Source organism: Schistocerca serialis, chromosome 2 (genome assembly GCF_023864345.2).
Source record: "Schistocerca serialis cubense isolate TAMUIC-IGC-003099 chromosome 2, iqSchSeri2.2, whole genome shotgun sequence".
Classification (NCBI taxonomy): domain Eukaryota; kingdom Metazoa; phylum Arthropoda; class Insecta; order Orthoptera; family Acrididae; genus Schistocerca; species Schistocerca serialis.
The window spans coordinates 1,102,093,766-1,102,115,019 of NC_064639.1; the positions used below are offsets into that span (position 1 = coordinate 1,102,093,766).

Sequence of the window (21,254 nt, forward strand, 5' to 3'; positions counted from 1 at the left end):
GGAGAATGTGCTGGCCAGGACAGCAGTCGAACATTTACTGTATCCAGAAAGGACCGTACAGGAAATGCAATATGCGGTCGTGCATTATCCTGCTGAAATGTAGGGTTTCGCAGGGATCGAATGAAGGGTAGAGCCAGGGGTCGTAACACATCTTAAATGTAACGTCCGCTGTTCAAAATGCCGTCAATCCGAAAAAGAGGTGACCGAGACGTGTAACCAATAACACCCCACACCATCACGCCGGGTGATACGCCACTATGGAGATGACGAATACACACTTCCAATGTGCGTTCACCGCGATGTCGCCAAACACGGATGCGACCATCATGATGCTGTAAAGAGAACTTGGATTCATCCAAAAAAATGACGTTTTGCCATTCGTGTACCCTGGTTCGTCGTTGAGTACACCATCGCAGCCGCTCTTGTCTGTGATGCAGCGTCAAGGGTAATCTCAGCCATGGTCTCCCAGCTGACAGTCCATGCTGCTGCAAACGTCGTCGAACTGTTCGTGCAGATGGTTGTTGTCTTGCAAATGTCCGCATTTGTTGACTCAGGGATCGAGACGTGGCTGCACGATCCGGTACAGCCATGCGGATAAGATGCCTGTCATCTCGACTGCTAGTGATACGAGGACGTTGGGATCTAGCACGGCGTTCTGTATTACCCTCCTGAACCCACCGATTCCATATTCTGCTAATAGTCATTGGATCTCGACAACGCCAGCAGCAATGTCGCCATACGATAAACCGCAATCGCGATAGACTGCAATGCGACCTTATCAAAGTCGGAAACGTGATGGTACGCATTTCTCCTCCTTACACGAGGCATCACAACAACGTTTCACCAGGCAACGCCGGTCAACTGCTGTTTGTGTATGAGAAATCGGTTGGAAACTTTCCTCATGTCAGCACGTTGTAGGTGTCGCCACCGGCGCCAATGCTCTGAAAAGCTAATCATTTGCATATCAGAGCATCTTCTTCCTGTTGGTTAAATTTCGCGTCTGTAGCACGTCATCTTCGTGGTGTTGCATTTTTAATCGCCAGTAGTGTAGATGCACACATTCAACCTTTCAGATGAATTATTAATATCAGACATAGCCATAACAGTTTAGAAATCGTAATTTTTGCTTAAATTAAGTTGTATGTAGTTGCAGGTGACAAACTGTAAAGAAAGTACTGTACAAAGGTAATACAGCAGAAAAACCACACCATGTGGTAAGAAGGTATGAATACACAATTTTAAGTGTTCTTCAGAAACCTGTAATTACGATCCAGAAACTAATATTTAAATGTATTTAAACAGTAAAGAACATTCCTCCTGTTTAACAGCCATAATAATTAAAAAAAAAACTGATGATGAGGCAACTCTAGTGAAACATGTCTGGGACAAAAAACTGTGTTTTGCTAAAGGCGGACCCCACTCAAAAAATACGTTATTGTTAAAGCAAACACAGACGAAAGAGCTTCAACATCAAGATGATTGCGCTGGTTTGTTCAGTTTCCTGGGGGCATCACAGTACACTTCAGTGTTGATCGTTGCACCATGAGCGGGGTCATCAAATAGAATTACGCCTTTACAGTCCCGGGAAACCGTCGCCATGAGTTCATCGGCTGTGGGTGCAGCTTTGAACTATTTCTTCGGAGGACGGTTGATGTGGCGCCTCTCCGCTGATTGCCCTTTTCTTTCCGGTTCAAAACGCAGAACCCATGATTCATAGCCTTTGACGATGTTCGACAAAAATTGTCATGATGAGCCTCGTAACGCGCAAGCAGTTTCGCACACGTTGTCCTTCGTTGCGCTATATGGTCTTTCGTCAGCGGCGAGAAACCCAGCGGTGGCCCCCACCTTTGACTTCCCCACCTGGTGGGTGAGTGTGTCAACACTACCAACAGAAAAAATGTGTGTGAATTCCTAAGGAACTAAACTGCTGAGGTCATCAGTCCATAGACTTACACACTACTTTAACTAAGTTATGCTGAGAACAACACACACTCTCATGCCCGAGGGAGGACTCGAACCTCCGGCGGGAGGGGCCGCGCAATCCGTGACATGGCGCCTCAAACCGCACGGCCACTCCGCTCGTCACTACCAACAGAGAATTCCAGTTGTGCAGCGACGTGTTTGATAGTTATCCGTCGATCACCTCAAATAAGAGTATCCAAACGTTGAAGGAGTCAGCCGTGTGCAGTCTGCAGGCAAGCGGACAGACGCCACACCCAACGACTCAGCGAGATTTTGTTCACTGTCAGGTCCGCATATACATTGTGGAAGCAATTATGAATATCTGCGATGCTCTGGTTTTCCACCAAAGCAGCTCAATGACAGCTCTAGTAATAGTAGTAGTAGCTTTATTCATCCGTAGATCTCTTTTAACAAGGATATAGGACATGTCGAAGTATTTACAAGTTTAGACCAATTTAAAATAAGCTAATTCGTATACACATATCTTTACAGGCTTCTAGTTAGAGACAATCATTAGATTTACTCCCTGTATACAATACTTTTTTTTTTTACAAATAACTTATTAAATAATGTAATGCCACACTGTTGACTCATATCTCACTATCAGTCACTGCTCACAGTATAAACACATTGTTTCACAACACTTCACTCGCTACACACACAAACACACACACACACTCACTGGTGATCTCTGGGCCATTTTATGTACCGCAACTTCCCATTTGCTATCCTGGAAACCTGAGTCAGCATCCCTCTATAATGAGTGAGATGTTGAGCTCAGAAAGAGGAAGAGGTGTTAGTACTGCGCTATGCATAGATAGATTGGTGGTAAGTATTTCTAGGAAAGGAAAAAAGAAGGAAAAAACATAGTGCGAAGGTGTTATGTGGAATGTTGGATGTTTTATAATCATTATTTTTATTTATTTGTAAAACATTTTTCATCAAACCCCAACTCTGTTTTATCTAAATAATTCTTCAACGTATAAAATGTATTGCATGACAGGTACTTTTTAGCTGCATTTTTGCAATTTCTTTAATCTCTTTTGATAATTTATTGTACAGTTTTGTTCCTTGATAGAAAATGCTGGTTTGAGTTTTATGTTTATTTTTTCTTGGTAAATGTAAGTTGAGTCTATCTCTTGTTCCATGGTCATGGACAGAGCTGTTTGTGCAGTTACTACCAATGTTATTTTGATGTGTATAACTGACTGGTAAATGTATTCACAAGGAGCAGTTCAAACCCCAGTTTTTTGAACAGATCTTTTGGTTATTATTCTTATGGCTCTTTTCTGGAGTTTGAAAACTGTGTTCATATTTTGTGCGTTTGTTCCCCAAAAACGAATGCCATAGATAAGAATTGAGTGTACATATGAATAGTATGTAACTAAAAGACACTGCATGTTACACACTAACAATAGGATTCTAAGGGCATAACATGCTGATGACATTCTGTTTGCAAGTACCGTTGTGTGTTCACACCACTTCAACCGAGAATCAATATTCATTCCTAGAAATTTTGCATTTGTTACATAGTCTATGGAGGTGCCATCTACATTTAATTTAACATTTTTCCTCTTCAAACTGAAATTCCTGGCGTTAGTTTTCTTTATGTTTAATATCACTTTCTCTCTATCTGGAACGAACGTCCGGTACAGACGCCATTTTGAAGGCTACGTATAGCACTGTCACCAATTAGAACTTCATGAAACTATAAGGGCTGAAGTGGTACGATTCTGTGATGTCCCACAACAAATTGTGATTTTCAACCGGAACTGACAAAGAAAAGAAGTGTTGCATTTGTTAGTGAAAGCCCCTTGTACATGAAATACAGAAAAATGGCCTATCAGTGGACAGGGCATCTCCCCAAGCTTGTATTCCTAATACGTGTCATGGTGGAGTTTCACTAGGTGGCAGGAATGTCAGAACGTATGGACAACTTACGCGCTCCGTATTGTTGCACTGAATTAGTTGGCACCTGCCGATAAGCAGTCTAATGAACACGTTTCCAAGTGGGCTTCTGCCGTGCTTTCCCAGGCATTCGTGACCGTGACTTCAGTGACGGGCATGCACGTACTGACGTTTGATGCATCACAAATTGTGCCCGTACTGATCATCTGTAAAGTGAGTTAAAATCTTGAAGAAATACTCCATTCGCGGAATTTGCGGGTATTTTCTGTATGGGTTGTAGGCATGTAATCATTTACTGAAACTCCATGGGTTCTTATGAATAACCCTAGACAGGCGATATGTCCTCAGATTTTACGACGTATCCAGCAGACTGAGTGCCAATGAAGGTAGTTGTTCACAGGCGTAAGTATTACTGAACTATCAGTTTAAGAAGTCATGGTTGCAAAATACCGACACGAACTAATTGCATAAGAATCGAGGAACTGGTAGAAGCCGACCTCAGAGAAGACTAGTTTGGGTTTCACATAAATGTAGGAAAAGACTGTCCCTACGACTTATGACAGAAGATAGATTAAAGAAACCAAACCTGCATTCATAGAGTTTCTCTATTTTTAGATACCTTCTGACGCTTTGAAGGTCTCACGGTAACTTGGATATAATACGTGGAGGGAAAGGTTATGCACAGCTTGTACAGAAATCAGAATGCAGTTATAAGAGTCGAAAGGAAATTGAAAGGAAGCAGTAGTTGTGCAGGGACTGAGACAGGCCGTGTAAATTTAAGTGCAAGGAAGTCTTTTCTATAGGTATTTTTCTAGAGCGTAACCTTTCACCGTACTGAAACACAGTCTACAAGTAGTTTAGCCAAGAGGAGGACAGAAGCGTTTGAAATATGGTGGTACAGAAGAACGCTGAAAACTAGATGGGGAGCTGAAATTAATAATGACGAAGTACTGTACAGAACTGATAAAAAAGAAAATTTATGAACAACTTGATTAAAGGAAAGGATCAGTTGATAGGACACATCCTGAGCAATCAAGAAACCGTCAATTCAGTAATCGAAGGAAGTGTGGTGCCGTAAAACTTGTTGATGGAGACCAAGGCTCTAACACAGTAAGCAGTTTCAAATACCTGTAGGCAACCATAGAATAACTAGAGATGAAGATGCCCCCCATGGGGTATACTGTCACAGAGATCATATCAAACCAGTCTTCGGACCACAACAGTTGAAATCGTTCCATTACCAACATTTCCCGTGGACTGCATCCTTTATGTTTTCTGTGCATAAGATCATAAGTTAATTAATATAATAACTGTTTATATTGTTTCAGGCTCAATGTGGAACTGCAGAATATTGTCGTAGAAAATTTGTTGGGATATGTTCCTTATAATGGCTCTATGGAGCCAGTGGGATTAAAATTCCCTGTAGCTCTCGACTTTCCCAACATCACAGTCACTGGACATTGCTCTTTGGATGGATGGCTCAACGGTGGACAGTTGTACGTTAAGGGGTCGGGAGACATCAAGTAAGTGTATCACTTTATAAATTTCGTGTGACGTGTGGTAAATGTGATGGAATTTGTAAAAAATGACCCACGATCGAATGACTCACCGATCAGAACAGTAGCACCAAAATACAGGACCAGTTCTATCAAAGCTTGTCACAAGTAAGCTACATGATGCTGGTACTTTTTCAGCTTGCAGTGGGACATCAGCTTATTTGAAAACCATTACCACCGAGATATGAAGAAGAAGAGAGAGAGAGAGAACCCAAGTAAACGAAATTTCCTTTATTTTCTAGTGTCCGAAGGTTCCTTATAGTGACGGAAAGTGGAAAGGCCGTAGGCGAACCTCACGGTGAATGGCCGTCATTATTTCCCCCAAAAATCTAAACTGCATGACGCGATTACTTGATGCCTCGTTCAGCCACATTTTCATTTGCATTGCGAAACGAAAGTAATCTTTCGGTGAATTTTACACTGAAGATAGCTTCATCGACCACGTTTCACATGATATAACCACCGGACATTTTGCTGCGTGGGAGATACAAATGGTATTGAATGTGCAACGAAGTCTCATGTGGTGTCACCGCCAGACACCACACTTGCTAGGTGGTAGCCTTTAAATCGGCCGCGGTCCATTAGTATACGTCGGACCCGCGTGTCGCCACTGTCAGTGATTGCAGACCGAGCGCCACCACACGGCAGGTCTAGAGAGACTTCCTAGCACTCGCCCCAGTTGTACAGCCGACGTTGCAAGGAATGGTTCACTGACAATTACGCTCTCATTTGCCGAGACGATAGTTAGCATAGCCTTCAGCTACGTCATTTGCTACGACCTGGCAAGGCGCCATTATCAGTAGAAACTTGTGATGCCTGTACCGTCAGACCGATGTTCTCCAATTATGGATTAAAGTTAAGTATTACATCAACTACGTACTTTATTTGCTACTAAAAATTCCCTTAACTGTTGCAGACCTCACGCCAGTCTGCGTGAGCTTAACGCGTGCCTTTCGGCTACCAGTCATAGTGGATTGGCTGTCGGGCCAGTCCACTACATCTCACATCAAGGTTTTAGCCACCGTCCGAAGGCAGAGAAAACGTTGATCACAGACTGATACCGGGCTAAATAATAGGCTATTTTCCTACGTTAAAAGTATGGCTTGGATTGTAGCTGTTCGGGGTGATTATATTACTCAAATCACATTTACGGTCAATATTCTTACAAAATATTTCTTATTTTTGTGTAATTAAAGTTTGAAAATCATTAAATTTCAAGATTTGGTCATGTGACTGAAGAAACTCTTGTTACTGGCTGAAGCTCTCGTGACGTCATAGACTATGAGTACGACGAACCTATACGTATGTCAGATCCTTAGGCACTTTTTCTGCAAATAGTTTAGCTATGCAATGACGGACAACGCATTTAGAACTTTCAACCAACGACAGGAAGGAATTTTGTGAACCCTGATAGCGGAAACCTTAGGAAAATTGATGCGTTTATGCTCCTCTCATTTAGAGCGGCAATATGTGCAAGGACGGATATCTTCTCCCTGCCCCCTGTAACACCATTAAACGCGCTCAGAACTAAGAAATTGTGGAACTTTTGCACATGCCTACCTATTTTACGTATAGACTGTTGACTGTCAGTTGTGAAATATGACATAAAGCGCAATAAAATTAGTTTTGGCAAATTTTAATGATTTCCGCTATACAGGAAACTGAGCAGAGGTACACTGTAAGCGCCCGGTCTGTGATGCAACGGATAATTAATTTGTCTACGGATAGGAAGAACACATATTGAATCCTGGGAAGGTCATAAATTTGTAAACGCGTTACACGAAACATGAAAACAGCCTTAGCAAGATTTCATTGAAGCAGTTGTTTCGATGATGAGGTGTACTGTATATATACTGAAGCGCCAAAGAAACTGGTATAGGCATGCGTATTCAAATACAGAGATATGTAAACAGGCAAAATACGGCGCCTCGGTCGTCAACGCTTATATAAGGCAATAAGTGTCTGGCGCAGTTGTTAGAACGGTTACTGCTGCTACAATAGCAGGTTGTCGATATTTAAGTGAGTCTGAACTTATTGTTACAGTCCGCACACGAGCGAAGGGAGACAGTATCTCCGAGGTAGCGATGAAGTAGGGATTTTTCCATACGTCCATTTCATGAGTGTACCATGAATATCAGGAATCCGGTAAAACATCAAGTCTCCAACATCACTGCGACCGGTAAAAGATCTCGCAAGAACGCGACCGCCGGTCGCTGTGGCCGAGCGGTTTTAGGCGCTTCAGTCCGGAACAGCGCTGCTGCTACGGTCGCAGGTTCGACTCCTGCGTCGGGCATGGATGTGTGTGGTGTCCTCAGGTTAGTTAGGTTTAAGCAGTTCTAAGTCCAGGGGACTGATGACCTCAGATGTTAAGTCCCATAGTGCTTAGAGCCAAGACGACTGAAGAGAATCGTTCAACGTGACAGATGTGCAACCCTTCCACAAATTGTTGCAGATTTAAATGCTGGGCCATCAACAAGTATCAGAGTGAAGGTCCACTCGAGTACCCATGATGACTGCACGACGCAAAGCTTTACGCCTCACCTGGGCCCGTCCACACCGACATTGGACTGTCGATGACTGGAAACATGTTGCCTGGTCGGAGGAGTCTCGTTTCAAATTGTATCGAGTGAATGGATGTGTTGAGGTATGGAGAGAGTCTCATGAACCCATGGACCCTGCGTGTCAACAGGGTACTGTCGAAGCTGGTGGAGGCTCTGTAATGGTGTGTTTCTGTGCAGTTGGAGTGATATGGAACCCCTGATACGTCTAGACACGACTCTGACAGCTGTCACCTGCATCCATTCATGTCCACTGTGCTTTCTAACTTGTGCAATTCCAGAAGGACAATGCGACACCCCACATGTCCAGAATTGCTACAGAGTGGCTCCAGGAACATTCTTCTGACATTAAACACTTCCGCTGACCACCAAACTCTCCAGTTATAAACAATATTGAACATACCTCGGATGCCTTGCAACGTGCTGTTCAGAAGAGATATCCACCCACTCGTACTCTTACGGATTTATTGACAGCCGTGCAGGATTCATGGTGTCAATTCCCTCCAGCAGTACTTCAGAAGTTAGTAGAGTCCACGCCACGTCGAGGTGCATTTATCGTCTGGGAATTAATGTCGCGCGCCGAGGCATGGAGACGCACCACTCTGTACGAAGTAGAAGCATCTAAGTTGATGCAATCGACAAGTAAGGAGTAGTACAGGTCATTTTTTAGTTATGGAAAATTCAATTATGGGCCGCTTTTGGTGCCTTGCATTTGATCTAGGATCTTAAGATTTAGCATGAACCGAGGTATGGCAGCCACATTACACGAGAAAGTGCGAGAAGTGTTAATGTGTAGAACCGAAGAAAACCTTACGTTTTCGTCATTTGTGTTCGTAATGACGTAATGCCAGATCGTCACATTGGACGGGTTTCTCTTGCAAACGTTTACATTTATCGTCTGGGAATTAATGTCGCATGCAGAGTTACGCGTGCGCTCCACACTTTACAAAGTAGAAGCATCTAAGTTCATGCAATCGACAAGTAAGGAGTAGTACAAGTCATGTTTTAGTTCTGGAAAATTTGATTATTGGCAGTTTTGGTTCTTGCATTTGACCTGGGATCTTAAGAATTAGCATGAACCGAGGTATGGCAGCCACATTACACCAGAAAGTGCGAGAAGTGTTATTGTTTAGTAAATACCGAAGAAAACCGCCCAGTTTCTTCGTTTGTCTTCGTAATGGCGTGATGCCAGATCGTCACATTTGACGGCTTTCTCACGGAAACGTTTACATTTATCGTCTGGGAATTAATGTCGCGTGCAGACGTATGCGTGCGCACCACTCTGTACAAAGTACAAGCATCTAAGTTGGTGCAATCGACAAGTAAGGATTAGTACAGGTCATGGTTTACTTATGGAAAATTCAATTATTGGGCGCTTTTGGTGACTTGCATTTGACCGACGATCTTAATATTTAGCATGAAAGGAGGTATTGCAGCCACATTACACGAGAAAGTGCGAGAAGTGTTAATGTGTAGCAAAAACCGTAGAAAACCTTACGTCTTCGTTATTTGTCTTCGTAATGACGTAATGCCAGATCGTCACATTGAACGCCTTTTTCTCGGAAATGTTTACATTTATCGTCTGGGAATTAATATCGCGGCACTTCTGTGTGCTCGCTGCGGCTCTGGACGATATCAGGCAGGTGTACCAATTTCATTGGCTTTCCATTGTAGGTATCACCATACTCTCACACTACAACGAGGTATAGGACGGTGAGGTTTTGAATGCGGAGAGATGTAAACCATGTACAACAGGCAGTTAACGCAAACGTAAGGGCTGTGCGGTTCGTGAGTGTAAATAAATGTCAGTGTCTGAAGCAAAGTTCATCTTCTTTAAGATGATGAAACTTCAAAAGCTTAAACAACAAGGATCGTAGCTGGACAGTATGAAGATAAAGAAACATTGTTTCTAAAAAAGTAAAAAGTTTTTGGTCAGAGCAGCTAGGATATATCTTTTTGAATGTGACTTGTGTGAACAGCTGTTGCAAATCTATGCTCGTGTTAACGCCAAGGAAAGTACAATAATACTTATTTTCCAATGGGTGTGGTGAAGTTTTTGTAATTGTGATCTGGTTTTCATATGAAAGAACTATCTATTTGTTTTCTAAATAAGCTAAAATATTGTTGCAGGCTAGATTCGAACCAATGACCAATGGGTATCAATTTTTAATACTCGACAGTTCACAGCTATATTAACTGAGGAATCAATGGCGTGCAACCTATCAGGTATAAGGACAATTTTTACTAAGAGAGTAATTCCGGCGACGGACACTTATCTTCTTTGTAATAGCGGGAAAGCGTATCTCTGAGGTAAATTAATGTTAACTTCAGAGTGCAAGCCATTTTTAATTAAGTACGGGGACTGGGGCATCGACATAGTGGCAATTTGCCGGTAGAGTGCAACCGATTTTTACGCATCTTTGCATTCTCTGAAACACTCAAAAACAATTTTTCAAGAGTTTTCGTGGAACTATTCATACAGTGTGGTATTACACACAGTTAGTACTCCATTTTCCGAAAAGTAAATTCCAAAACAAGACATCACTGTTAATTACCTTTACGACAATATGAGCAGCGAGCTAACCAGTGACGTCAAAGGCATCACATGACTGTAATAGAGTGTTTTAGCGGCCTTTCGGGTTTTCAAATTATTTAAATTTCATTTCCGTTTTCACAAAAGAACACTGAAGTTTAAGAAGGAAAAGAGCACGGCATGAGTGCAAAATGACATAATTAACCATTTAAGACGATATCCAGGAAACAGTCAAATATCCTATTCTAATGACTCCATAGCAGAGCGATTTCTGCTGCAACTACACGATGGCATGCAACTATATCAACACGACAACTTTCTGCAGATATTACATTTGTCACTGATTCTGCGGTTTTCTGAATTGCTATGTTAAAGATATTTGATGTGTACGACAGAATACATGAGCGATTTGTCAAAGATACAGTTGCTGCTGACATCCTCTAGATTCATGACCACGCTTGACTGCATCGAACTACTTTCGCACGTCGATTTCTCGCGGGGTAAGGGATTCATCATCAGAAGTGGTATCCTAGGTCCCGCATATCAATCCTCTAAAGTAAGTCCGGAATGCATTGTGGAGACGAACTACGTCAATCGCCACCAAAAACCGTTCCTAATATGGGGCCAGCTCTTTAATGGGCTCAAAATGGTTCAAATGGCTCTGAGCACTACGGCACTTAACATCTGAAGTCATCAGTCTCCTACACTTAGAACTACTTAAACCTAACTAACCTAAGGACATCACACACATCCATGCCCGAGGCAGGATTCGAACCTGCGACCGTAGCAGCAGCGCGTTTCCAGACTGAAGTGCCTAGAACCGCTCAGCCACAGTGGCCGGCTAATGGGCTAAGCTAACCTCTTGAGTGACTTCGTAAGAAACGTGTTCGTGCTATTTTATTAGTTTTTTTAACAAATTTTCAGTCGTTCCCGTAGTTTTAAAAAACTATAGTTTTAAAATTTTTCGAATTACGTGTTTTAGAGACAGCAGTGAGCAGAACATGTAACTGTGAAAGTTCCGAAAACTAAATGCTTAAAAATATATTGCTGTGCAATATCCCTAATGCCTTACAATTTTAACTTATTCAGGAGGCAGGTTCTCCATTCATCTTTATCCATAGCATGCGAACCCTATCGGTATATTAGTACACGTAGGATACTGATTTACACAATTACAGCTGAACATTAAAATCTTTGGCTGTTTATCAGATAAGATTGGTTAAGTGGCAGAGCACAAATTTCAAAACTGATTAAGGCAGCGCCTCCTATTTGGTGCTGGAATCCAAGATTTAGCTCTCCTTCTCCCAACTTGTTTATTTTTGTGGTTTGACTAATGATGGTGGCTCTTGTTACCTTTTTTACAAATAGCAGATATGTATGATATAGATCACTCTCTTGACGTTTGCACTCCCCCTACAATCTGATTGATCAATTTAGATATAAATCTCGCCATTTGAGGGGGCCTATATTCCCACAATTTTATCACAGTCCTTCCTACTACTTTCCTTTACATGTCTTGCCTTTTTCATCATCTCTTTCACTCCTTCTCTAGCACAGGTTCTGTATTACACAATGTGCTGTTTATTTTGTATTCTTCTACCAACTGGCCTCTTTTTTACCCCTTAATTTCTTTTTCCACTTTCCAACAGGTATACGCTGTATTGTAGGTGCACGATTGCTAGCCATTTTCATCTTCCTAATCATCCCCCACACCTCCGCTGATCTTCTATATAAAAGTGATTGCTCTGTTTACCCACCTATTGTTTCTCATATTTCATCTTTACACTTTATTGTTCATTTCTTAGCCCTTTTTTACATAACCCAGAGCTCAACTACATCTGATGCAGTTTCTTCGTTTCCTCAAGCACACCCAACAACAACTCTGTGGTCATTCACTCTCTTCTCTCCCTTTTCCCTCCTCCACTGCTTCCTTAACCGACTGTTTCAGAAAACCGTATAGTTCATCGGCGTTCCAATCGTCTTCCACAGCAATCTAGGTTCAGTAAGTAGGATTAAAATTGAAAAGGCGTTAGCTGTTTTCATTTTAGTGTCTAGCTGAATGACATAAATATATCTGAATTCTGAAGAAGCTAGGTTCAAATCTTTTTCCAGCAACTGGCCCCATTGGTGGTCTGGTCCCTCCAATGAATGTAGATAGGATTTCTCTCCCTCTTCCCATCGGAGCTAGAAATTAGTCTATGACGTTGATGATAGCGAAGTACATCAGGAATTGGGGAACCGACATAATAAAGACGGGAAAGAAAGAATGAAGAAACATTAGAGTTTAACGTTCCGTCGATAGCGGCATCATTAGACATCAAGCACAAGCTATTATTACGAATGGATGGGGAAGAAGTCGCCCGTGCCCTTTCTCAAAGGAACCATCCCGGAATTTTCCTGGAGCTGTTTAGTGAAATCACAACATACCCAAAACTGGCTGGCCAGACGAGGATATGAACCGTCGTCCTCTAGAATACGAGGTCCAGTATGCTACCCACTTTACCAGTTCTTTCAGTGGCAAGGTTGGGGAAATGTTGCGATTGTGCTTCATAAAGGAATCATCAATTTACATAAGGAAACACTTAACAACGAAATCTGGATTTTTTGTAGAAAGATTAACACCCCACTCTAACCCCCTTCGCCACCTTACTCAGTGAGTCAACGTGATAGTTGTTTGCAGAAAGTGATTTGAGTCTCTTCTAGATGATAACGAATGTGCCTGTTAATTGACATTGCATCTGATATAATACTTATGTGTTCCACCTAACTAATACTTAATGTTGCAGCTGACTAAAAGATCTTCTATCTGGAATCCAATCTGAATCCTTTAAAGAAATTTAACCTACTGCACTATTCGTCAAACAGCTAACGGCATCAGGAAACACATTTCTATCTCCAGAAATAATTTAACATCAAAATTCAGCTGATAATTTATACACTACACAACTGTGCACAATGTAATATACGCTCTTTACCACCGAAAAAAATTATCATGCGGTCTTCCAGATATGGTTAATCATAAAACTTTGAGTTACAACTGAATTCTTCCGCTGCTCTGTAACCAAACCAAATACCAGACAACGTCAGACTCTTCCCTGTTTCTGCTTTAATTGTTTCATATCCGACCACATGTGAAATCTCATAACAATTATGGAGAATATGAGGATAATTCACTACTTACTTCTAATCTTGCTAGCCTGGAACAGTAGGCTGAAAGCAATACACGAATACTGGCTAAAACAAAACCGCATCAGTCATCTGTAGTACTGAAACATATGTCTCCAGATTTCCATTTCCATTTAATTATACAGTAACCGCAAATTAGAATAAATTTGTCAATTATAGTATAAAAATTAAATGTATATCTACAAATAAACTATACCTAAAGGTGTCTCCCCAAATACAGGTGCTATTTACTGTGATATACTCTTTCAATAGAGGCTGTCTTTCCAATGACGAATCAGCTTATTTGTCAATTTGCGTAAAATTGAAAGCAGTCATAACCACAGCTTATAAGTTTGAAAATCGGATACTTAACTAGCTTTATGTTGACTTTGTTGTCTCTTTGGAGGCATGATTATTGGCACACGTTTTACTAGTTCGATGCAAATACCTACAAGTCTAATGTGGATAATCAAAGTGGTTCCTGCTCGTAAATAATAAGTATTTCCATAAGTTTTTGTCTTCTGTAGTTTTCATAGTAAACAAGCAAACGGTTTCGCAATTCTAAACCACCTTTCACAGAAATACAACTCCCTACGATTGCACTAACATGTCTCTCTCTTACAGACAACTCCACATGACTCACTAATAACACATCTCTTCTCGCCAAGTATGAAGCTGAAGAACAGATATATCACAATTATAAACCAATAGTCATAGCATTTTCATTACTAGTGAAGGAAGTATTCAATTCTAATTTACACCAGTTTTATGTAAATATTTCTAAATTTTGTGGAAAGGTGATTGTAAATAACTTTATAAAGGTAACATATTCGTAGTTTTTGTAGGATTGTTGAAATCATATCAAATGAAATCAGTAATTCACAGAATATATCTCTGACATAAGAAACGATTTAAATTGTTATTTTTTTTATAAATGAAGTGATATATGCCCTCCTGTATCTAAGGGTTTCTAATATGAATTAGACTTGATTACGTCGCATTGCGCACGTGGGTAATAAACAGCTACCATTTCTCCCACAATTACTTAAGTAAAAATTATTCGTAGGTTGGCTTGAAAGCACGAGAGACCCCCTTACGCACTCCGAAAGAGAACCATTTTTGCTCTCGGAATTAAATTTCTCAAGGCCTTCTTACATATGAAGTACTGAGACAAAGAACTTATTCGCATGCTCACTAAGCATATCAATGAATTTTGCGTTATGGCACAAATGTCACATAATATTTTAGATGAAAGACTGTAATCATTTATACAGTGCACGACAGTAACATGCCCTCATTCAGGCCACATGAACTTACACAAAGAAACAAAGAAATAAACTGCTTATATTGACTTGATACATCTATTCGTAAAGAGTTACATATTCTGAAACTACTTTTAAAATAATTCTCCAATACGAAGTGTTAACATGAAGAGTGAGCAAAACAACGTGAAATTATATGTTTTCACTTAAAACTTCCGGGCTGAGGCAGTGGTTAATGCATAAAACTTTCCCCTAACGTTTCATCTCGGACTGCGGGAGACATCTTCAGAGGTAAAGCGGCGAACATCTGACATTCAGAACGCTAATGATTCATTAAAATGTATTGCTGCGATCTTAACTCATTATCTGCAAGCTACCCCAGTTAAATGAATAAGGGTCTGCCTAAAAGAAATCTTTCAAATTGCTATGTTGCTAAAACTAGAGTGCAGCATTGTAAGCTGTACTGATCTACGACACACTGTTGCTAAATGTTTGAAGAACATCACAGTTCGTCTGACTGACATCAGTAAACAAGGGTATAATAGGTTTTTGGTGTATCTTTTTCAGATTTTCTCTTCTCGACACATCTATATACCTGGAATTGGATGCTGGTGTCCACAATGACTCTACACTCTTTTTGGAGTGTGTTGCCCTTGACTACAATGTTGGCGGTGCTGAGGTAAGTGTCACGTGAGGTGGCAGCTGCGTAAAATCCTGGCGATGCGAGAGTCTTTCCTCAGCTTAATCTAGGCGGCAAGGGTAGCAGAAATATAGACAGAGGGATACGCTGCACTAGGTAATATGTCAGTGTCATGGATTAAATACCCTATTCTCTGCAAGAGCGAAAAGAGTGAGCGCTTGGGGCACTGTTGATGTTGATCCGTCTGTTGCGTGAAGACACTGAGAAATCTTTTTCTTTTGTATATATCAACATCAACAGTGCTCCATATATATATATATATATATATATATATATATATATATATATATATATATATATATACTCCTGGAAATGGAAAAAAGAACACATTGACACCGGTGTGTCAGACCCACCATACTTGCTCCGGACACTGCGAGAGGGCTGTACAAGCAATGATCACACGCACGGCACAGCGGACACACCAGGAACCGCGGTGTTGGCCGTCGAATGGCGCTAGCTGCGCAGCATTTGTGCACCGCCGCCGTCAGTGTCAGCCAGTTTGCCGTGGCATATGGAGCTCCATCGCAGTCTTTAACACTGGTAGCATGCCACGACAGCGTGGACGTGAACCGTATGTGCAGTTGACGGACTTTGAGCGAGGGCGTATAGTGGGCATGCGGGAGGCCGGGTGGACGTACCGCCGAATTGCTCAACATGTGGGGCGTGAGGTCTCCACAGTACATCGATGTTGTCGCCAGTGGTCGGCGGGAGGTGCACGTGCCCGTCGACCTGGGACCGGACCGCAGCGACGCACGGAAGCACGCCAAGACCGTAGGATCCTACGCAGTGCCGTAGGTGACCGCACCGCCACTTCCCAGCAAATTAGGAACACTGTTGCTCCTGGAGTATCGGCGAGGACCATTCGCAACCGTCTCCATGAAGCTGGGCTACGGTCCCGCACACCGTTAGGCCGTTTTCCGCTCACGCCCCAACATCGTGCAGCCCGCCTCCAGTGGTGTCGCGACAGGCGTGAATGGAGGGACGAATGGAGACGTGTCGTCTTCAGCGATGAGAGTCGCTTCTGCCTTGGTGCCAATGATGGTCGTATGCGTGTTTGGCGCCGTGCAGGTGGGCGCCACAATCAGGACTGCATACGACCGAGGCACACAGGGCCAACACCCGGCATCATGGTGTGGGGAGCGATCTCCTACACTGGCCGTACACCACTGGTGATCGTCGAGGGGACACTGAATAGTGCACGGTACATCCAAACCGTCATCGAACCCATCGTTCTACCATTCCTAGACCGGCAAGGGAACTTGCTGTTCCAACAGGACAATGCACGTCCGCATGTATCCCGTGCCACCCAACGTGCTCTAGAAGGTGTAAGTCAACTACCCTGGCCAGCAAGATCTCCGGATCTGTCCCCCTTTGAGCATGTTTGGGACTGGATGAAGCGTCGTCTCACGCGGTCTGCACGTCCAGCACGAACGCTGGTCCAACTGAGGCGCCAGGTGGAAAAGGCATGGCAAGCCGTTCCACAGGACTACATCCAGCATCTCTACGATCGTCTCCGTGGGAGAATAGCAGCCTGCATTGCTGCGAAAGGTGGATATACACTGTACTAGTGCCGACATTGTGCATGCTCTGTTGCCTGTGTCTATGTGCCTGTGGTTCTGTCAGTGTGGTCATGTGATGTATCTGACCCCAGGAATGTGTCAATAAAGTTTCCCCTTCCTGGGACAATGAATTCACGGTGTTCTTATTTCAATTTCCAGGAGTGTAAGTAAGCTATTCGGTGGCGCCGCATTTCAGTATATCGCCAGTGACTTCAAATTCAATCAAAACACAAACACACCAACTCTAGGCACGCATTTTACGTCGATCAAATCGGGTGCCAGTCTGTAACGCCAGTTGAATGTATTTAAAGCACAGGGGTAGGACAAAATACAGTTAGCTCCCTTATAAACACACATATTTCCTAAATCCTTTTTACGGACGTGCTCGTATATGTGGAACACCAAGTTTGCTTGTTATTTCCCACGGTTATTCCGAATTTTTTAAATACGTTAAATTTCAAAAACTCATACGAATCAAATTATTTATGACAGTACAAGATAATGAGGAATAAACGTTTAGCATTTCAAATTTGATGAATATTAATGTGATTTAAATTGTAACACTGCGTACACCCTGACAAAAATCACGTGGCTCTGTCTCAAAATCAATTCAACAAAGTATAACAGGAATTGAGAGACTGTTAGAAGAATCAGAAAACAGAGAAACATTTCACTTAACAAATGTTCCAAAATAATACATCAAGCATCAATAAACATCTAGTTAAAGCATTATTTTAACTCATCTGAGCACACTAAACCGCAGCGATGTGAAATAATATCTTTACGTAAATAAGAGGAAAATTATTTGAACTCTCAGAACAACACAAATGTGGCAGCAGTGTAAGTGCCTGTCATCATTCCCCAAAATGCATCCAATCCAGAGAAGATGTAACGTCATATTAATGAGTGTGCTCATGCTGCCAAGTTCTTTGCAAATTTGAGTCGATTTTTAAATAACTGCAATAATATCACATACACTCCCTAATAGTAAAGTTTCATTTCGTGTGTTTCTCCCCTTCTGGGTGCTTCATTTTTTGTCAAGCAGTATAACAGTAAGCTTAATAATACGATAATAAAAGCAGTAGACTGTTAAAAAGAAAACGTAGCATCTATACTGTACCACAGTTTGGCAGCTGGAGTGAGAACTGGGTTAATAAAGTGCAGAATAAGTGCTTAACATTAAGTAATTAAAATTTTGCAGCGGCATATTTTAATGAATTGTCTGCAACAATGGCTTGTTTCAATCCTTTGAAAGCACTTTCTTTCAGCCAGTACTTAGAGTCGTTCGTAACCACTCACAAAACATTACACATAACGGATATTCTGATGACCTACAAACTAGGTCACATTAGAATTTGGATACGACAAAAGGTTATAATCCGTAGACCCACTACGCTTTCGCACATTTGACAGTAAAATTCCTCCACGTAATTAAAGTAGTTCTTATCTCAATAACGTACTCCATGTTCGGAGTTTTAAGGAAAGACAGCAGGCTAGTGATTAACCAAATCATACTTCATAAAATGATGAGAATGTGCTTGAGAACATGGCTTTAAAGAACACCCTCCTAGCTCAGAGTTTAAGGCTTACCTGGCATGTAGAAGTAAATCAACCCAAGGGAACACTATATAAAATAACATATGGAACTCCACTTAACCTTCAAAACTCCAAGACAACATCAGTGTTATATAACCTGTCACGTATAGTAATAACAACAAATACTTGTTCAGATTAGAAAGTAATGTAACACTGTAACACGTACAAACCACCCCTATAAATGTCCGGCCAACAGACCTCTTTCTACAAATGGGCCACGTCCTACTCACAGCAGGAACAAGCTCCATCGGCACTGACCCCAGTGGCCACTTAGTAGCGTCCGTAGTGACTGTAACCAAGTCAAAATGGAAGTGGCTGCCATCCGCTCTAGTTCACTTGCCTGAGCCAAAACACCAGGAGTCTAGAAACTAAACTTCGGAACACAATGACAGTTCCAAGTCCAAGTCCAGAATCTGCGGGGAGTTAAGCCACCTGAAACACAGTCTACAAATAAGGAGTCCACAGTTGATAACAGTAAGAAAGTACAGCTCGCATTCTATGTTTCGTTGAGTAGAGAGCATCTACGGACAACACATTCGCTCCTGAAAATTCGAGTATTCTCAGATAGATGCGCCAGGGTCCTGTTGAGAATGCTGGCGATAATCCGAATTCTGGAACGGATGGAAACCAACTGTCTGCTGCAAGTACCATTGTAAACAGTGATGTCACTGCACCATCCCACGTCGTGTACAGTGCAATAACACCGCCAACTGCATCAGTCGGTTTGCTGTTACCTCAGGTCCTTCCTGTTCGTAGATTCACGACCGACGCCGCTCGCGGCCACTCTTCGCTATCTCCTCTGCTTTGCACACAGGAGGCGCCACTGTACAGAGCCAAAGATCACACGTCACATCAAACGACACAATATGTATATCAAGAATACTAAAAAATTTCGTACATTACTGAAATATGCACACCGTTTAGGTATGAAATTAATCTACGTTAAAAGAGCTAGACTGATACTTATCATTCGTTTTGTAAGTAGGCTGTTTGGGTTTTTATACTGGTAACGCCACGTAGCGCTCTGTATGAAAATCACTGGCTGTGCTGTGTGCAGTCTGTGGCTGGTTTGCATTGTTGTTGGCTATTGTAGCGTCGGGCAGTTGGCTGTTAACAGCGCATAGCGTTGCGCAGTTGGAGGTGAGCCGCCAGCAGTGGTGGATGTGGGGAGAGAGATGGCAGAATTTTGAGAGCGAACGATCTGGACGTGTGTCCATCAGAAAGAGTAAATTTGTAATACTGGATATCATGGACTGATAGATATATTATGACTTTTGAACACTATTAAGGTAAATACATTGTTTGTTCGCTATCAAAATCTTTCATTTGTTAACTATGCCTATCAGTAGTTAGTCCCTTCAGTAGTTTAAATCTTTTATTTAGCTGGCAGTAGTGGCGCTCGCTGTATTGCAGTAGTTCGAGTAACGAAGATTTTTGTGAGGTAAGTGATTTGTGAAAGGTATAGGTTAATGTTAGTCAGGGCCATTCTTTTGTAGGGATTATTGAAAGTCGGATTGCGTTGCGCTTAAAATATTGTGTGTTAGTTTAGTGATGATGAGAATAAAAGAGAAATGTCTGAGTACGTTCAGTTCTGCTCAGCTGTTTGAAAATCAAATAATGTAAGAGGTTCATCAGCACAGTCATTCATAAATTTTTCTAAGGGGACGTTACAGTTTGACATCTAATTCGTTCTGTATACTACCTGTCAAACTTAGTGCTTGGGGCACGACCTGTTTTCTAATACGTCGAAAAAAGGTAATTTTAGAATTTTTCTCCCTCTTCGACAAATTTCTGCGGACGCCCATGCCAACTTTGGACGACTTCTGCGGCACTAGTGTGTCGTGATCGTGGCGTTGTGTTACAGTCTCGTCAGCTCTACGAGATGTACGGTCGTCGCAGATGGTGTGTGCCCCACTTTACTGATGCATCCATGACAACATCCGCAAATTCTTTTGGAACGAAGGCATCTGGACGTAACAAACGGCGCGTTACAAATCTATGAGAGCTGAATTTTTACTTCAATTTTATTAATTGCTCTCCATTTCGCTGATAACGAAGAACAATTTTTAAACTTGCGAAAGATGGTGGAGTACGTTAAGTCTACTGATATGAATCATTGTGAATCAGCCGCGCTGAGAAACAGCAGAGTTCAGAATCAAGTACACAAGCTCCACTGCAGCTCACATAACGGTTCGCCAAGAGACGGAAATCCGAACGGTCCGCTTAACGACAGTTCTTGCAGTCCCATAGAAGGGTAGCGACTCATTCCATACAGAGAGCCGTTCAAGACTCGAGTGAATAAACTAAATGAACTAAAGAATGGTTGAAGGGATCACTGTAGCAAATATCTGCTAATACTAATATTGCTCGCCCCTATTTTGGCCACAACCGAGGTAGATTCTTCCTACACGTTGGTCAGCGGCCTGAAGATGGCATAGTAAAACCCTGAAACTGG

General features: G+C 42.0%; 1 protein-coding gene across 1 annotated transcript in view; it reads left to right on the forward strand.

Annotated features, from left to right (window-relative positions):
- LOC126456645 (uncharacterized) overlaps positions 1-21,254 on the forward strand; it is a 32,180-nt gene that overhangs the window by 7,882 nt on the left and 3,044 nt on the right. Inside the window, exons 2-3 of the mRNA XM_050092389.1 lie at positions 5,199-5,393; positions 15,512-15,623. Of these exons, the coding sequence (XP_049948346.1) occupies positions 5,199-5,393; positions 15,512-15,623 (307 nt within the window). The remainder of the gene's footprint in view (positions 1-5,198; positions 5,394-15,511; positions 15,624-21,254) is intronic.